General features: G+C 39.3%; 1 protein-coding gene across 1 annotated transcript in view; it reads right to left on the reverse strand.

Annotated features, from left to right (window-relative positions):
* The window catches only part of LOC101272520 (cytochrome P450 7B1), a 189,689-nt gene that overhangs the window by 8,899 nt on the left and 166,676 nt on the right, over positions 1-14,114 (reverse strand). The window contains exons 4-5 of the mRNA XM_004274972.3: positions 13,456-13,662; positions 3,399-3,574 (exon numbers count right to left, since the gene is read on the reverse strand). Coding sequence (XP_004275020.1) covers positions 3,399-3,574; positions 13,456-13,662 — 383 coding nt within the window. The remainder of the gene's footprint in view (positions 1-3,398; positions 3,575-13,455; positions 13,663-14,114) is intronic.

Consider the following 14,114-nt stretch of genomic DNA (forward strand, 5'->3'; position numbering starts at 1 on the left):
AATAGTGGAAATAATCAAAAGAATGTTGATACAACAATTTTTATAGTGATTTAGAATTTTTTCAAGGGCTTTCAAATTTATCACTTTATAATCCTTACACCTCCGAGAAGTAGGTTGGGCAGACTTGCATGAGGTGAAATAAGGCTTTTCGTCTTCAGAGCCTTGGCGGGGGGTTGGGGGTACGTCAGAGGCTTTGTAATTACTTTGTTGTTTCCCTGTGTCCTTACTTTAGGAGGCTATATGGTTAAGGTAATGAGTTACCATCTTAAATGTTGGCTGTTTCTTCCCTATGGCCCAGCCCTTTATACCTCAGCACCTCCACAGAAAAACCAACCAATAGATCTGGTCTTCTCCATAGCTCTATTTTTGGATGCTGCATTTTGGCAGAAAAGTAATCATCACCATTTACTGATCACTTGAGAGCCAGTGGCTAGAATTCTGGCTGACAACTGACAAATTTGAAGAAGCCTTCATAAAATTTTTAAAAAGTGTCCATTCCTAGTTAATTAAGAGATCATCTAGATTTTCTTGGGTAGCATTTAGACCGATAAAGAAAGAAAAGAGAATTGGGAACAGGTGGTTCCTTTTGCTCTCTCTCATTGTTTTAATTTCACGTGCCAATTTTCTTTTCCACATCAGCACGTGCCACCTGACTGGCTAACATTACAATAAGCTAAGGAACCCATATTCGGGAAAAGAATACTTCTCAACACAGTTTACGTGTTGCTAGCTTATAGGCCCAATTAGGTTCCCAAACATTTTTTGTTTAGCCTACATTGCGTTTTAAACTTAATTTCTCCAAACATTTAAAAATTCTAAGCTTCACCCAGAAATCTGAAGTTTAAAAAAAATAATAAAAATGACTTGGTCGCATCAGGTCTACATGCTTGTTAAGGACTGAGGGTTGGTTCCAAAGTAGCCACGTGGTCTCCCTTAGATGCCTCCTGGGCTGTCCTTTCACCAGAGTTCTCACCACTCCTGATAGTATTGCTATATTTACACACAAGCCACCTCATCTACTGGATCTAATTAGGCCCAGTACACATCTGAATGTGCGATATCTGTAGTGATTTAACATTTCAACTGAAGTATATTTTCACTTTCAGAACATTCATCCATCTCAGCACCTCCTATTTATTTCCTTCTATGGGTCTCCTGCATGCCAGGCACTGAGAATTCAGAGAAGGTAAGGACAAGGTCTCTCCCCTCCTGGAACTTACAGTATATGGACACACAGGCAAACAAGTAATTGCAAAATACCGTGGGGTGTGCCCCAAAACAAAGGTACACCCAGGCCACAGAGTGAGCAGTGGCAGATTCTCTGAGGAGTGAGGTGGGAATCAGGGGCAAAGAAGAGGTGATTAAGGGGGATTACTGTGGAGTCACCTGGAGTCTCTCGGTGGACAAGAGAGGCATTCAACAATAGAGAGATGGGTGAAGGAAGATATAACCTGTTTCTAGAATGAAATATTCTAGGGTCTCTTGGGCTTGAACATCCTGAAACCATGCCTCATTGGGTTGGGGGGAACCAATGTTCCACGAAGGCACCTCAGGTTCCATGTCCTCTGAGAATAACTATACTTATATCTGGAGTTGGTCTTCCTCATGATTTTAGCCTAAGAGCTATTGGCTACTTTCTATATCTAAGGGCTGGTCTTCTCATTCAAGATCTGTAGGGTACAAAAGTCAGGCAGTGAGGAGTATGAACTTCGGATGAGCTCCTGGGATAGTGCTGTCCGTGACAAAGGCCAAGGATGGAATTTTCCAGAACTTTCTTCTCTTTTCTTACTGTTAGTGCATGATTGTTTTGGGATGGGCATCTGTTACACGAGCCTCTATACCATCTACTTATTGCCATCCTAAGTGATTAAGAACAAAAGGAATCAATCCATAAGCCTGAGAGTGGTAAGTGCTCAGTAAATGTTTATAGAATGAATGATTACATAAGGCCTTGTTAGCTTTGATATTTAAATTCCTAGAAGTCTAACTCACGGTCTTTTCCATCATGGCGGCAGGGTTGGGGATAGAGAACAGGAGGATCCCTAAGACCTTAACAACGGTGGTGTTTGGTAAACATTTATTATTTTTTGATAACTTTAATGTTGATTTTACTATTGTGACATGAATAATAAACTTGATGACTAGCAGGATAATCACATAATAAAAATACTAAGCAGAAATTAAAAATTGTAGATAGAAATGAAACTTTTTAAATTTTAAAATATTTTTCAAATATTAACTATTTACTTGCTTTACTTATTGACCACCTAGTTCCGTAGGGAATTTCTTTTTTTTTTTGATATTTACAAACGTGGAGATGAAGCCTGTTGTCTGCAAAAATGTTCATTCACTCACCAATACCCTACTTCTTATCTGTTATCATTATTCACATAACGCCTCTTCTGAAATACACAGAAACCATATGTACATTCTCCCCTCACTTAAACAATTTTGCCTTTGCTGATGAAATAAATGCTAATTATCTCATTGTATTTGAAGTTTGTCCTTTTCTTATTAATTTCCAAAATTCAACAAGATTTGAATCCAGCCTGGCTGAAAAACATCTTAGAAACGGGGTTTAAAAGTGGTTCAGCTCTAAACTGCTCAAAAAGAGCACAGAAGTTTCCCTTTGAAACATGGCATTTTATACACAAAAACCACTGCAGCAACAACGTGACTTCCTGAGAAGCACAGGCAGAAGATGACTCTGCTCAATTTGCATGCAGGTGGTGAACCTCTGAAGTGGTATTAAGGGATGAGCCAAGGTGGATTAATTTCCAGTCTTTGATATTCATTAACTCCAGCTTCAGAAAAAAATACAAGGAGATGACACAATTACCCTCAGAGCTTTACCTGTGAGCAGCAGCTTCACAATCTCAAGTTCATAATGCCATCCTAATTGATCAAGAAGGGGCACATACCTTTAGTAAGAGGTGAAAAAGTAGATGAGCTTAACTCTGGCAAGGACGGTATCTGACTCTGGGACAGTCAACCCCACTCTGGAAACACTTAGCAGAAGAGTCATTATTTATTCTCTAAGCCACCTGTCAATAGCTAGCCCTCCATGGGTTTTAATAATTCTCTGCCAAGCAAAACTTAATTTAGGCCTCAAGTGAATAGTGTCCATCAAGGTATCAACGTTCCTTTCAGTTGAGGGAACTGGAGTTTAGTCTCATTGCTGTATTTCTCTTTATAGATCGTGAAACCTTTGAAAGAGAGATCCTTAAGGAAACCTTTCAGTAAATAGGAAAATGTTCTCATTGGAAGGAAAAACAGGAGTCATTAAGCTCTCTCAAATTCTTTCTGGAACAAGATGGTAAGAGAAAGAGAGATCACGAGGGAGAGGAATGTGCGTGCAGTATCTAAGAGGGAGCAATACCGGCGTGATGTTTATTTACCTCTGGAGCTTCAAAGATTTCAGGGTCATAATGTAAGACGGGAGGAAAGATGCCTACAAAGTCTCCCTTTCGCAGACAGCAGTCCTGGCTTTCTAAGTGTAGTGTCAAGTCCTCTTGAACGACGCGAAAGATGCCAGAAAAGGAGCATAGTCGCAAGACCTCAAGAATGGTGCTTTCTGAAACAAACAAGCAAGCAACATTTTATTAAAATGTGACTGCTCCTGAAAAGTGCTCTCAATTTGCCATTAAAGCGCATAAACAATAGCTGTGATTGACAGGGAAATCCTTTCCCAATCAGATCCATTGAGCACCAGGAAGGAGCCAATGGGGGCTCTGAATGGGAGTGAGGAGGGGAGGGATGAGACAGCTGTGGCCCAGCCCCCAAAGCTCGGGGCATTTCACAGGCAGGAGACAACAGCGCTGTACTGGGGCAGAAAGTCATTACTCAGGAACTTCGTAGGCAAGAATGATCTGCAAGAGAGGAAGTCTGTGTTGGGGCATACGCACTGGAAATTAAAACCGTATCCCAGTTAAAGTACACCACTGGTGGGTTATTTCACCAACCTTCGGAACAGTGATGCCTTCAAAGCCAGGCTTAGGCATTTACTAACCACTTAGGCAGTTAATAGTAAAGTAATTGTAGTAGTGCTTTCTGAGATAGCTTAACACTTAATTTCTTTTATGCTGGTTGTAAATAAAATGTGAGTCAGCATTTGCTGGAAAAATTTCAAAGGGAAAATACTTTAATAGGAATCCGAAGAAAACCATATTTCCCCCAGCATCCAGGGAAAATAACAGCCACCATCATAACCTGGAAGATTCCAGAAGCTGAACGTCCTTGCTTTCCCAGTGGCCTTCACCTTTTGCTCCTAGCACGACAGATTTTATGGCTAATTTCCGGCAATTTATCCTGGCAGTTTGAGGAGGAATTCCTTTGGGAATAATATGCATAATTTGCATAAATCATTCTGATAGCATGCATATCAGCATGCAGCTCCTGTCTAGGTCTGCATCTTTGCCTTCATAATCAAAACTGACTATGTTTTCACCAGCGTGAATGGGTCTTAGAAGAAAAAGCTTGAGTCTCTCTAATCAGCAATGCGAAAAAAGAGCTCCAAATTGAGCGTTCTTTCCCCCTTCACATGGTAACAAATGGTTGTATTTATGGCTTGCAATTTAGAATCTCTCTCTCTCTCTCTCTCTCACACACACACACACACACACACACACACACACAGAGGCCAGTTTCTTAGTGTTCAGCAAAGGTCTGAAATGTAGAATAACCAATTATTAGATTATAGAGGCGGGCAGGTCAGTGAGGGCTTGCGTCAGGCAAAAAATAAAAATAAATGCTATTTCCCCCAAATTGAAATCTATGCACAGCTTGCATAGGGCTATCAAGTAGCTTTGGGGACCTTCTCCCAGGAGGTTTCTCCCTAAGCATTCATTTGTCTAAAGAAATGAGGCTGCGGTCAGCTCTGTGTGGCCAGTGTGGTGATTCGATATGACGTACAGTGAGGCTGTGCATATTCTTCTGGACTGCCTTCGTTATTATAATCAGGAAGAGTCAAATCGGTTTGTTGGTGACAGGGCCAGAAAAGAACTTTGGTTTTGGAACATGGACTCCACTGCAGATAGCCACAAGGCACCTGACACGACGGATTTCAGCTGGCAGGACACAAGCGACCAACATTTCTATGGTGAAAAGCAAGGGTCAGCTTCCCGTGTACTGCTGCTGGCTCATGTTGAATCAACAGCAGCATAACATCATTTTAGCTTGTGGTGTGAAATGGTAGCTGACATATGCAGCAGTGCTGTGCACCCACCAGGTCCAGGAGTGGTGTGGGAAGAAGAAATACAAAAGCAAAATAATTGTGGGGTGGCCACTGTGACAGGGCAGGCATCCGAATAACACGGTCACATCCCATTGGCTGACGTGCTCGCGGGAAGTGTGGCAGCTTGCGCCCACTGCGGTATCACAAATGACAATTGGGCAAGCGTATCTTATGCAGAAGTTAATCACAATAATGGAGCACAAAGTGTGGCTTAGCGGTCAGGTCATAAATGACAAATCTGTTTTACCTTCCAGGACCGGTTATGTGCGCGAGACGAGGTTGGCTCTGGATCGCAGCGATCATGTTGAGAATCATCGGAGGACAAAAGGAATGAGTGGCATTATTATCCACAAAGGAGAGGGGAGCTTCCGTGGCTCTGCGTTACAACGTACAGACACAAAAGCCACAGCCTTGCCGCCAGCTCCAGGAAGAATGCAGGCAGGGCTATATATACGTTGAGAAGAATGACAACTGCACAATAAAAAAAAAATTGCAGCCTCTACTTGTAGTTGTCATAGTTGAGCAGACACCAGCCAGTGCCACTGACAGACCAGCTGGGCCCTGGGAGGCCTTCCATGCTGCACAGTAAATTACCCTGCATGGCGGAGCAACATCTGTTTCTGTGCTAGTGCCGAACAAACAAGGCAATTGAAAACATACCAAGGGATAACCAAGCAACAGATGAACATGACCCGCATTTTTTCCCCCCTTCTCACACTCGAGGTGCTAAACTTCATTGTGCAAGCACTCCACGGAAGAGAGGCCAGGTTGGTTTGATAAGGTGTTGTCAGAGAGATTTTACATATTTCCAAAATGGAAAGAAAAACCTGATAGTATTGTTATTCTTAGAATCTTCTTTCCCCCTTCTATCTTCATTTCTTTTATACCAAAGCTAGCACTCAGTTCTCAATTCGCTCTAGAATTAAAAAAAAAAAAAAAAAACTTTCCATACACTTATAAATATTCAGTCTTTAAACCTAATTTGCTATACTTAGTTCACATGCCTTCAAGCATTTGTCTTCCAATTTCCACTGAATAAATGCGTACTAATGAGAACTAGAGCAAGCTGCTGAGGCAAAGCTGGGTGACTTGGGTCTGGCCTGCCACCAGCTTGTGATAGGCGGGCAAATTGAGTTAAAATGAAAAGTCTTGTCAGCTGAAATTCAACATGGTAGCCAAACAGCAAGCTGTCAATCATTCCAGCCAAAACAAGGGACTGCAGGTAATAAAAGGTCATTGTGATCATTAGTGCACTTGGCTTTCATATGCAAGTTAATTTTAATTAAACATGATCTCTATCTGTAAATGTTTTATAAAACTTGTGCATAATGGGTTGTTAATTTATACTTACATTTAGCAGGTAATAGGACCCTCTACTTACTAAACGCATTGTAGAAAAATGGCTATCAAGAATGCAAATATTTGGGGGGTAATTTACACCAGGCACTGCAAGGTGCCAACAATTGCAATTGTGATTAAGATAAGGCTGCCTGTGTTTTATTAAGAAGTGAACTTTACTGACTAGTATCACCAGGGAACTGGATTACAGAATTCCCACAGTGAACTTACAATTCAAAGCCTGCCCTGTCTTCTTCACTTGGCCAGGGAGATTTCTCTTTGCAGGATATAAAAATATTCTGATTAAGTATCCCTTCTAAGCAAAAAGCTGGGGAGTATGTTGAGCTAAGATGCTTTATAATGTGACGGGGAAGGAATATGGCAAAGGAGAGGAAATGCTGGTAGAAAAAGGAATATATACACTCTCTCTTCTGCCCTCATAGCTCAATGCTGGCTGTACTAATTGACAGATGATTCTCATTTGCAGATTTAAAGAGCTGAAGCCGTTCATGACAATCAATAATGCATGTTACAACGCAACCACAAATAAGCACATCCAAATTTCTGCCTCACACTTAGGCCATGTCTGGATATGTGGAATGAATGTACTGTGACATGGCCAGACTGTTAATTTGGGTCATCTTAATGATTGGTGCAGACTGTCACACCATCTGATTAGCCATGGTGATCAGTGGATAGCGGCAGTGGCTGCAGTGAAATGAGCAGCCAGACCCTGCTGCAGTCGACTGGGGCTGAACACGCCGATGGTCTGAAAAAGGCAGGCGGACAGGAAAGGGAAAGGGGGCTCTGGAGGCAGTGTGTGCTAGAAGGGTGAGGGTGAGGAAACAGAGTGAGCCTCCAGATGTGTAGGCGAGTTTTTACAAAACCACTTTCGAGACAGGTGAGAAGGTAAATAAGGCACTGTGGTCATCAGACAATTTGAAGCCAAATAATTACTCTTTGGCTCAACAACTGTGTATTTTAAGTAAAGTTAAAAGCAAATCTGAATTGGTACGAATGCCTTTCACTCTGCGCTGCAGGCACGGCTTTTGGTTTACTGCTAAAATACACAAACGTGAATTCAACATTCACAGAGTCAATAAATGCACTATTAAGGAATTTCTCTGCTCAGGGCACTGGGCCACTGCTGTTGGTGGAAAAAGAGAACAGAGAATATGGATGTGGCCTTCACACACACTACAATCTAGGTGTTAAGTCGGAAGGTACATATATACAGGAATGCTCTCCAGGATCCTAGTGAAGATACTGTTCAATTTTTGATTGGATAACTCCAATGATGGCATTCAGAAAGTCCGTTTTAGTAGCAAGTTATTTTTCGTACTGAGCTGAATTTTCCTCCCTTAAATTTCCACCCTTTAGAAGACACAAAGGCAAAAAAATTGAATCTCTCTTCCACATAACAGCCCTTTAAAAATATTTAAAGACAACTATCATGTCATTTTTTAATTGTCCATCAGAGATGATATGGCCTTTAGTCTTCAATTAGTCAATATGCCTCTTAAAATGTGGCAGAGCTGGGTGTGCTATTTCAGTTGGAAAAGTAGAGAGGAACTACTTTCTCTGCCCTAGATACCACACTTCTATTAATATTTTGTTGGAAGCAGATGAGCAACAGATTTTTGAAGTAATATCTCTCCATGGACTTGTGTTAAGCTTTCTGATATCCTATAGGTGATCAGCTCTGACTGCTCATTGCAATCACCGAGGTGGTTTAAAAAAAATAAATGTTCCATAACCAGCCAATAGCATCAGAACCACTGCATTAACTAAAACCTTTAAATTAGTGGTTTTGAACCTTGGTTACACATTAGAGTCGCTTTGGAAGCTTGTAACGCCATCAGCCTGCACCCCAGACCAACGAAATCAGAACCTCTGGGGGTGATTTGAGTACTTTTTAAAGCTCCTGAGATGATTCCAATGAGCAACGGAGGTTGAGAACCACCCTCTTCTGCTGGGCCACACATTTCCTCATTCTGTTCTTACGCAGTTGATTTTTAGACCTAAGTACAATAATTTGAATTCTTATTAAATTTCCCTTTCAATCCTTTCAACTCCTGTTGCTGCCATTCATTATATTATCTAGCCCTCTTTGTTTTGTGCTGAGCTGAAAATGTGACAAACATCCAAATTAGTATTTTTCACTTTTTAACCAATATGTCTCCTTATGTTAACCTATGTTTAACCTTATATGTCTCCTTATGTTACATATAAAAATCTCACTACCTGATTTCTGGTGTACGCTTTGTGGGAGATACCTCTCTCTCCTCCCCCAGTTAGAAATTTCTAACATGAAGTAGAATTTTACCTCCTGTATATCCCCACTGGAAGAGAGGATTTTGTTAAACTTTACTACTGCTGTCTAAATTATAGACACTTTTAATTGTTCAAATACACAATTATTTTATAATATTGAATGAGCTTTTTCAAAATAACACCCACAGTTGTGACAAATACATCACACTAAGATGTTAATAGTAAGGCAAACTGTGTGTGTGTGTGTGTGTGTGAGGGGGGATATACTGGAACTCTCTTTGTAACTTTTCTGTAAAACTATTCTAAATAAAAAGTTTATTTAAAAAAACCCTCAAAATTCTGATGTGAACCTCTAGCCCCAACCTCACCCTCAAACCCAACTGCATTTGAGAATTCGTGATATATAGCCTTGTAAAATATAATGGGCAAGGTCTCTGGTACATTTCTAGGGCATTTTCCCCTGAGTTGACAACATTTATACGTTAGCGCTGAAGTTAGGTAGAGCCAGCATCAATTTCCGGCTCTGCCACTATCTAGTTGTATGATTTGGGTTGGTTAACTAATCTTTCTGCACCTTGTTACGCAACAATTAAATGAAGATAATAATACTTGAGGATTAGATAAGCTATACTTGTACTTACATAAATATATATAAGCTAGTACTTGATCATTAAATAAGCTAATAAAAGCCTGATACATAGTAAAATAATAATTATGAATATTATCATAATGTCTCATCCTGAAATTAAGAATACAGTTAACACTATACCATCTAGCCCACATTTTCTGATCTAATCATGTGCATATCACAGCTGGCATTGATGAATCAAGATACAAAGAACTCCTCTCCCCTCTCTGTTTGGACAATGAAAAAAGACTCAAAAAATTCTGGTATCAGATAGGTTTGAGGGGAAAAGCGTGAGTGTGGCCAGAAAACCCAAGTTAAAATCCTGCTTCTCTCCTTTACCTCCATGACCTTATTAGCCAAGTTATTTAGCACCCTGAGAATTTTCTCATCTGTAAAAATGACAAAATAATAGTTCCCCCAGTCCCCCAGTATCTTAAAGAAGATCATATGAAACAATAGAAGTCCATAAAATTGCTTTGAAATATTGAAGTCATGAATATATTTAACATGAACTATGTCTAATGATAATACCAGCTTGGTTCGTAAGTAATTGAAAATAAAGAAAACAACATAAACGTCATAGGGATGCCACTGAGGTTAAACATCATCTTGGTGATAACAATAGACAACATTTACTGAACCCATACTTTTTAAGTTATTTAAATACATTTTTCAGGTAAATTTTGAAGTAAGAAGTAGTACTCAATGAGCTTATTTGTTATCCATTTATCAAAACCTCAATTTTGAGAACTTTCTCTTCTCACATTATCTTTTTCTCTTACATTCTCTCTGAATCAACTTTTCTACTTTTCTTTTTCCTGTATTGGAAACCTGTAGTTCTAAGTCCTACCTCTACCCCAGGTTCTTCTTTCCGGGAAAACAAAAACATTCTTACTTTTCTTTTAGAGTTTCTCAAACTTTCATTCTATCAGCAACTTTTCCTATGGAAATTTAGGCCCCAAGTAACAGTTATCTGAACCCCACTGTATATACTATCTTATTCTAAATTTATATTTAATTGTAGAGACCTTTACTAAACACTGATATTCAATTTTAGTGAGGACCTGGTAAGCAGAATCTTTATAACAAGTTCCATATCTAAAACAATACAGTTGTGTTTTTCTTTATCTAAAAGAAACGGGTAGAATGGTTGTAAAGAAAGATGGAAAAAAGCATAAAATCCATCACAGCCTCTTGCAACGGATGACTGCGTTGAATTGCGTGAACAGGCTTGATATTTAAAAGCCCACTTGATGCTACACGTTTTAAGTTTTGCTGATGTTGTGTGTATACTGATGTCAGAGTAAATCTGACACACGCGAGGCCTATAGGATTGGGCCACGAATGTCAATAACATGTGCACGATGATCACATCACGATAAGCCTATGCCCCCTCGGGCTCTGTCTTCAAGGATCACTCTAAACAAGAGAAATCATTTTTGTTTAGGAATAACATACTGGTTTCTACAGCATTCTAACTTTCCTTTCCAACTTCGCTTTATTATCGATGCGCGATGACATGCAAAATCTCTGTACAAAAAACTCCTTTCCCTTTGTTTGCTCTACCAATATCAAAATTCTCCTTCCTGGTTTAAAAAAAAATGCAGCATTCCTTTCATCCTTGTGAACTTTTTTCTTATAATAATAAAAATTCAAGATATCTTTCTTTAAAGAAATTGTACTTAGAATACATAGAACTCTTGCTTTAAGGAGATGAGATGCACATACACTCATCCCATGCAGTGAACTGTACACATTTAATTCTGTAAATCTTGCCTTTCCTCATATAGTTCATACCCTTTTGATAGAAATACGATAGAGCTATGACTAGATGCAGAGGTTATCTGTTGTGAGTCTGATTCGTATAAAAATTTGCTTCAATCTGCATTGAAGATGCAATCTGATAGACATTGCTTCAAACTGTCTATCTGGAGAAAGAAAAAAAGTGGACCCTATTATCTAGAAGATTCAATTCTCGTAATGAACAACACTGGCCTCTGCTGGTACCCGAGGTTGTGATGAACGGGGTCTACCTTCTAGATTGCTGAAGGTGCTTCCTGTACTCAGGTGGATCTCCAGGCACTTGGGATTGGTGATGGTCTTTTGTTGATGATAAGTGAGCTGTAAATGTCTGAGGGCTCCTGGATGAAAATCTCTACTCTAGTGATGGACTTAAATGGACCCGGATTACGGCTCTGGAATCTGCCATTTCTTCAGCTTGAATAAATTTAAACGTGTCTGCTTTAATACCACAATTTTAAAATGGTCTTTTCTTTCAATAGTGAGAAGTTAAGAGTAAAAAGAGAGTTGATGAATTTCAACTAAATTTTAAGAGTTTATAACTGTGTTCTGAATACAAACACATATTCCTTAAAGTTTATTTGCTTTACGTCCCTGTATACATTATCTGACTCATAAAATGCAATTGAAATTACTTGAATAAATGGGAGATGAAACCTTGATATTCATAGGAACCATAAATCTTCTACCCAGAAAATACTGTGTGTCTGCGTGAAAGCAACTACCCAGAACTTTACGCAAAGTTTGTGCATTTGGTCCCCAGTCATTCTGAAAAGCAAAATAAAATAATATTTGTATTTTAATAATGCTGGGATTATTTTCCTTCTCCAAGCAAATATAAAATTACTTTGATAATGCACTTTGTTCTACAGCGGAAACTAACACAACACTGTAAAGCAATTATACTCCAATAAAAAAAATAAATAAAATTACTTTGATAACATATGCTAAAAACGGCATGACTGAACAAGCTAGCCAACTGTCACTACAAGGCAAGCTTCCTGCTACTGCCTTTGATGGGTCTTATCCTAACCAGTGGGAACAACCTCCGGAACACTTGGGGCCATTCTTCTTAATGTCAGCTGGTGGTCAACACTGATCAAGACCTGTAGGGCCTTTGCTCCCAGAAGTTCCCATCAAAGAACCTGGAACATATTTAAAAGGGAGAAAATTGAGGCCAACATGGGCTAAGATACTTGCCTACATTGTCAAACGAGGGGAGCAACAGAGATATATAAAGACTTGCTCCTGCATTTGTCCAAAGGGCCCTGGAATAGCGTATAGTAAAAGAAACCACAGGATGAAACGTCAACACGGACAAAGCAGAGAATAACTCGTTGGACTGGAATTTAACTTTGGGAATTAAAATTCATTCACATAATGAGAGTCATCTTATCAAAACCGGAAAAGGCGAATCCACTGTTATCAAAAGCTCACTGTTACAGGCACACAGGCCTACATAGAAAAAGAAAAGTAACTTAGTCACTTCTGACCTCAAACGTATTTGAAATAGTGACCATGCATATCTCATGAACCAGTGACTATTTTATAAAATATTGACATTTCACATGAAGTAATTTGTAGCTGTGCCTTTTTCTTTTCCCTCCCTCACTCCCTCTCTTTCTTCCCTCCTTTTTTTTTTTCTTCCCCAAGTGTGTTTAAATCATGAACTTCCAGTGGAAATCACTCTTACTACATTTTTGCGAATCATACGCTGCAAACTGTATAATACATCTTAATCTCTGCCTGAAAATATAGACACCATTTGAGGGAAGAATAAGTGTGTTTTGCACACAAGTTGTCTGTCTGAAATACTTTCTTTTTTAATCCCGAATACCTTTCTTGTTAAGATAGCCCAGCATCGTTTGGAAAGCATTAACACACCAACAGATGCTCAGAGTCTAGTGACTTAACAGGCATAAACCTTTTTTTTTCCAAATAATTGCAAAGCTTTGGTTTAGCCTTTTGCATACCTTACATAGTTAATTACCTAGGCCTTAATGTTTACATGCAATGAGAGTATCTACAGCTATAAACTACATAATTTATAATTGATGTAAATGGGTGTTATTATGTCAATTAGGCAGCTGTGTCCTCCACCTCTTGGTAAACAGCTTTGAGTGATAAACTGACTTTGCAGAGAGGTACCTTCTTTTCTTCATAACAGATAAAAATAAATTACCAAGGTAGACCAGGCTGTCCAATTGTTCTCTGGTGAGGTGGATGGAAAATCCAGGCCCTTTCTTTTGACCTGTTGACTGCAGCAAATGGTCAATTTCGTCACGCAGCACTGCCATAGCTTCTGGGTGCCGTAGAAGGTAATACATCGTCCAGAACATAGTTGGAACAGTGTTTGACACAGAGGCCCAGAGCAAGCCTAAATGATGTGCTGGGAGAAAATAAGTGAAAAGGAAGATTAATAGCGTTTATTACACTGATTAGATTTGCAGTGTGCTAATTAAAAGATGTTAGGACACAGACCCAGCCAAGGATCAGTGCATGCTAATGAGGACCAATAGGCTTCTGAAGTCTAATTTTCTGCTTAATGAGAATAGTTTAAAATGTAATGTGTGTGTGGTGGGGGAGGGGAGGGGGGATGAGATAAGAGGAGTAAATGCAGCTTAGTTATACTCTTTCTCATTATCCCTGTTAAGTAGCTTGCATTACCATCTCAGCAAAAAAAAAAAAAAAAAAAAAAAAAAAATCAATTATCACAAAGGGTTGTTTCAGAGTAAAACATTTTATCATTAGCCAATTAGAAAGAGCATAAAAATTCTCAAGGTCACCATTTTGTCTTTTTATTTCAAAGGTCTACTGTAAATTATTTTATTTTAGACAAGG

This window comes from Orcinus orca, chromosome 17 (assembly GCF_937001465.1).
Source record: "Orcinus orca chromosome 17, mOrcOrc1.1, whole genome shotgun sequence".
NCBI lineage: Eukaryota > Metazoa > Chordata > Mammalia > Artiodactyla > Delphinidae > Orcinus > Orcinus orca.